General features: G+C 27.6%; 1 protein-coding gene across 2 annotated transcripts in view; it reads right to left on the reverse strand.

Annotated features, from left to right (window-relative positions):
• Window positions 1-2,449: 2,449 nt before the first annotated feature.
• LOC108747971 (protein fem-1 homolog A) overlaps window positions 2,450-4,885 on the reverse strand; it is a 4,869-nt gene continuing 2,433 nt past the window's right edge. For both annotated transcript variants that reach the window (XM_018485903.1, XM_018485912.1), the window contains exons 3-9: window positions 4,362-4,670; window positions 3,881-4,244; window positions 3,739-3,799; window positions 3,444-3,626; window positions 3,082-3,330; window positions 2,788-2,913; window positions 2,450-2,702 (exon numbers count right to left, since the gene is read on the reverse strand). In XM_018485903.1, the coding sequence (XP_018341405.1) occupies window positions 2,481-2,702; window positions 2,788-2,913; window positions 3,082-3,330; window positions 3,444-3,626; window positions 3,739-3,799; window positions 3,881-4,244; window positions 4,362-4,670 (1,514 nt within the window). In that variant the 3' untranslated portion in view covers window positions 2,450-2,480. The remainder of the gene's footprint in view (window positions 2,703-2,787; window positions 2,914-3,081; window positions 3,331-3,443; window positions 3,627-3,738; window positions 3,800-3,880; window positions 4,245-4,361; window positions 4,671-4,885) is intronic.

Consider the following 4,885-nt stretch of genomic DNA (forward strand, 5'->3'; position numbering starts at 1 on the left):
TAATTTTTATATATTAATTTTTTTCGAAGAGTATTAATTTTTACAGAGAATTAAAGTTGCCATTACTTGAATTGGAATAAGAAGATCTTTAATAAGAATATCCCTGAAAAAAATTAAAATTATTATTAATTGGGTTTGATACTTAGTATTATATACAAAGGGCCGGTTTCACCAACTCGATTAAGTCGAATCGATGTTAACCATAAGTGGTCAATTCTATTAAACAGCAAATACAATTAGTCAGTTCCACAACCAATTAAGTAATTGGCGTTAATGAAATCGACCCAAATGATTCTTCACGAAAAGTACGCGTGCTTAATGCTTTTTTTACCTTTTTTTAAAAAGATAAGTTTGAATAAATAACAAAAAACAATACCATTTATGTTTTACTTTTTAATTTGATAGATTAGTAGTTTTCATGAAAAGGAAAGCTTTTATAGAATGAAGAGAATTTCAAAGAATAATTGAGATATACAAGAAAGTGACGTTTGCTTCAACTGTGTATTTATAACGCATTTGTTTTCAATTTTGTATCAATTAATATTCTCGCTCATATATTGTATAATTATATATTGTATAATAAATTGTAATATCTTATAATTTTTAAACGAACGTTTGCGATAGCCTCACATATGATAATCACTATAATTCGATAGTGTAGTTAAAATTTACAGATTTTTATGCACAACATATCGATAAATCTCGCTGTTCATTTTTATTGACATTTTAATTATGTGGCATATCCGTCATATCTTTATACTCTTAAATAAAACGCTGAAATACATGAAAAGCAAGTTTGTATATAATCTAGTATTAAGTTTTTAAGGCTGATTCCAAATACTATGTATTACATATCAACTTTATTAGTTTTTATAATTGTGTATTAATTTCAAGATTGTATGTTTTAAAATCTATATTGTGTGATTGATAGTTTTTCAGCGTTTCAAAAATATATGTTATCAACATATTATCATTTTTATAAATCCTTATATTGCAGATAATAATAAACAAATCTAAACTATAAAGCGAAACTTAAAAAGACTTAAATTACATACATGAAAAAATAAATTAATAAGCAATAGCCTTACTTAGATTCAGATGTTGATAAAGGAATCAAATAATTCTTATATTGTATTTATATAATTCTATTATACTCTCCAGCGCAGTCTTGGTTTTGCTTTAATATTTATAATCGTAGTAGGATTTTTACAGATTAAGGGGAATGATGAATGCGAAATTAACTTTTATTGGCGGACACTTTTGCACAGCAGAGGCAGCAAACTTGTTATTATAAAAAAGTTGAGTTTCCAAATGGAGTAACCTAGCAATTTGAGATATAACGTAATTATTAAATTCAAATAATTTTGGAGATTCATATCTTAATCATATATCAAGATTTAAAAATTATCTAATTTTGATGTAATAGCTCAGTGTAAAAAGCAATAATTCTAGAAATACAATTTATAAGCGATAAATGAAAAAATAAAATCTAAACTTAAATAAAAAATATAATATAAAAAGAAAACGCTCAATATCAACAATATCAAGATGTTTCATCATATTCATCAAATATCAACATCTGAATCACAAAAAATATTTAGTAATATTATTATAAAAGATATAATACAAAATATGTAGAATATAAAGGCACTCTATTACAGTTTTTATATCAATTAATCAATAACTTAAACAGAATTATGAGATGATATTCTAAAAATCAATAGAAATGTTTCCATTAGATAAATACGTATCATAAAAAAACACTATTTATTATATTTTTGAAAAAAATTTTAATATAATTCTTTCTAAAATTTAATAAATTAAAATTTCAATAAATCAAAAATCTTGTATATAATGTTCTTATTTCTATACGGTTATAATTTGTATCTTCAAAAAACAATTCATATTGCCGCCAATGTTTATATTTTCTACTGCGCAAAGTATTTTTTTTAATTAGTATAATATGTCTAACAACTTTTGAATGCAGATTTCTCTTCAGTAATATCTTGCAATATTTAAGAATGGCTCCAAAATTGCACGAACTCTTAATATTTAATTAGATTACGCAAGTCGCTGTACAGAAATATTAAAAATGATTTTCACATTGTAAAGTATATATAAGTATATCTCGTCGAGAAAATTAGTTTTTATAGAAGCACTCTCTTCTCACATTCACTTTTCACTTTGATGTCTTAAACTGCATGCGCGATATTTACAATTTAGATCACACTTAATAGGAGAATTCTAAAAATAGTACTTTCTTTATATATAATTAAAATTTTGACATTGTTTCATTTCATAACATTATGTTACTTTTTTTTCTATGATGTTCTTATAATCTGCATTAACTAATTATAATTAATATACTATTGTTTATTATTACATATGAAATTTTTGATATTGTCATATATGTTGGAATTATAACAAAATACAAGATTATTCGTAATAAACATTTAAGTTATTTGAAAATATTATCAATATCATTCTCTATGAAGTTCAAGAAAATAACGTAACGTAATAGGTAGTTCCGTACTACGAATTCCATATTTACAAACAGCTTGCGCGGCCTGACACTGAAGGCTAGTATAATTAAGAAGATTGACACTATTTAGTGGATTAGAAGATATCAATCGCGCTGGTGTATCTCCCGCCCTATTTGGTGTATCCAAGTGTGCGCCATAATCCAACAATAATTGTATCAACTATTACAAATATAAATTCGAATCATTAAGTTTGATTTATATAAAATTCTATAAAAAAAATATATGTATAAAGAAAAATACTTACAGGATTGAGGAAATTATAAGCGTTACTCGCTACATGTAAAGGTGTTGATCGCATTATATTTCTAGCATCAACATATGCCCCACAATCTAAGAGTAATTTAACAACATCTAAATGTGGAAAGATTGTCTGAAAATATACACCACATATTTCTATTATTATATATGTATATGTATGTATATGTATTTCCTTCATATATCTAATTTATAGTCGATTTCTTCATCAAGTAAGTCCAGGGAACGATAATTTTTTAATTACAGAATATTAATTAATACATAACTGAAGGTCCATACTTACATGCATATCATCGGCAGAAGTAAAATAACTAGAATTAATTGTATTTAAACTAGAAACGCAAAGATGGAGAAGTGTGTCCTCTGTATAAACAGTTCTTGGATTTTGTTTCACTAAACGACGGACTAATTCGCGCTTTACAGCTTTCTCCCCGTTAGCAATCGCCGTTTCTCCTAATAGATAAATAAGATGCGTCACACACTTCAGGATGCGTTCGTAACTATCTCTTTGTCTCTTATGTACGGGACGTTTCTATAATATTCACATTTATATAATTAATCGTAACAATAATATATACAATGTATTTATATACACAAAATTCTCTATAAATTGTATATCCATATATATATGCAAATCGCATATACCTCCAGTAATTCTCTAGCTTCGGTCAGTTGGCTAGAAAGTAATTGAAATATCGCTACTACGTCGCGAAATCGCGGTTCCTGCTTTTCTCGATTACGATCCATCACTTCCAACGTTTTTTCATTCAGATCTACCATAAGCCTTACAAGAGCTTGTGCGGTAAAACAAGTATCCGCATACAAGATCTGCAAAAAATATCGTTAAATTTGATAAATTGTGATAAATTTTTCATATGGAATCAATACTGAAGAAAATCACGTCACCTATAACTATGATATATATAAGCAGTTAACATACCGAATCCTTTTCTACCCTAATTTCTAACGCGCGACGCCACAGATCTATACAATTCTGATATCTAGAAAAAACCTCTTATGGTAAAATATACAATTACAATATAAATATAATATAAAATAGTTTAAGAAACTAAAATATTTACCTTAAGGCATCTGCATACGATGCACCTCTAAACATCAGCCGGAAGAGAGTATCCTTATGATGCGGACCTAATATCCTTTCGCATATCAGCAAGCTTTGTATTCTTATTGCATCTAAGTCAAGCGAGATAGCGCTTAACTCATCCAAATTCGAAAATTCTGTAGCGTTTTTATAAGCTTCACGTTTTGGTAATTCAGGTCTCTTTCGTAAAGGCACTCCGTCATCCGAGTTGACCATTCTGAGGATCATAGCTGCCCTCCAATACTGCAACGCCATGTGCGTGTCATTATGATCGTCAAAAAATGTAGATCCCATCAGTTCGTTTGCGTCTGCCAATCTTTCCGCAGAATATGATACGTTTTCCACTAAATTATATATAAATATTATACAAATCGTGAAACAATACAAGAGAATAAATTTCTTATTATAGAGATTTATTATAAAACAAATAGATGTTCCAATGTTACATTAAATCCTCTCACCTAAATAGTCAAATATCTGAATGGCTCCTTTAAGGCAGGCAGTCTGGAGGGCATCATCATTATAACGAGATCTAAGATGAGGATCTGCATTATGTTCTAAGAGCAGTTTAGTAGTTTGAAGTCTGTGCTCTTGTATAGCATAATGCAAAGCAGTTTTGTTCTGAATGTCAGTGGCATTTACATCCGCGCCATGTTCCAACAAAAAAGTACATAACTCTACACTTTGTACAGAATTTATCAAACATGTTCCACCATTATAATTCGCTTTTAATATATCGGCGCCGTTTTCCACTAAATAAGAGACAATATCTGGAAAATATGTGTTATTCACATATTTAAAGTCATTCTGTTAATTCAGATAACTTGCATTATCTAAATGCAAATAATCATATTTTATAACTAAGATTAGATTATATTATAAAAAATATATTTAATAATAGGCAAAGATATATATTTAATTATATGTATTATTACATTATATATATATATACACATAATGTATGTATATATATATGTATATATAT

Source organism: Trachymyrmex septentrionalis, unplaced genomic scaffold (genome assembly GCF_001594115.1).
Source record: "Trachymyrmex septentrionalis isolate Tsep2-gDNA-1 unplaced genomic scaffold, Tsep1.0 scaffold108, whole genome shotgun sequence".
In the NCBI taxonomy this organism is placed as follows: Eukaryota; Metazoa; Arthropoda; class Insecta; order Hymenoptera; family Formicidae; genus Trachymyrmex; species Trachymyrmex septentrionalis.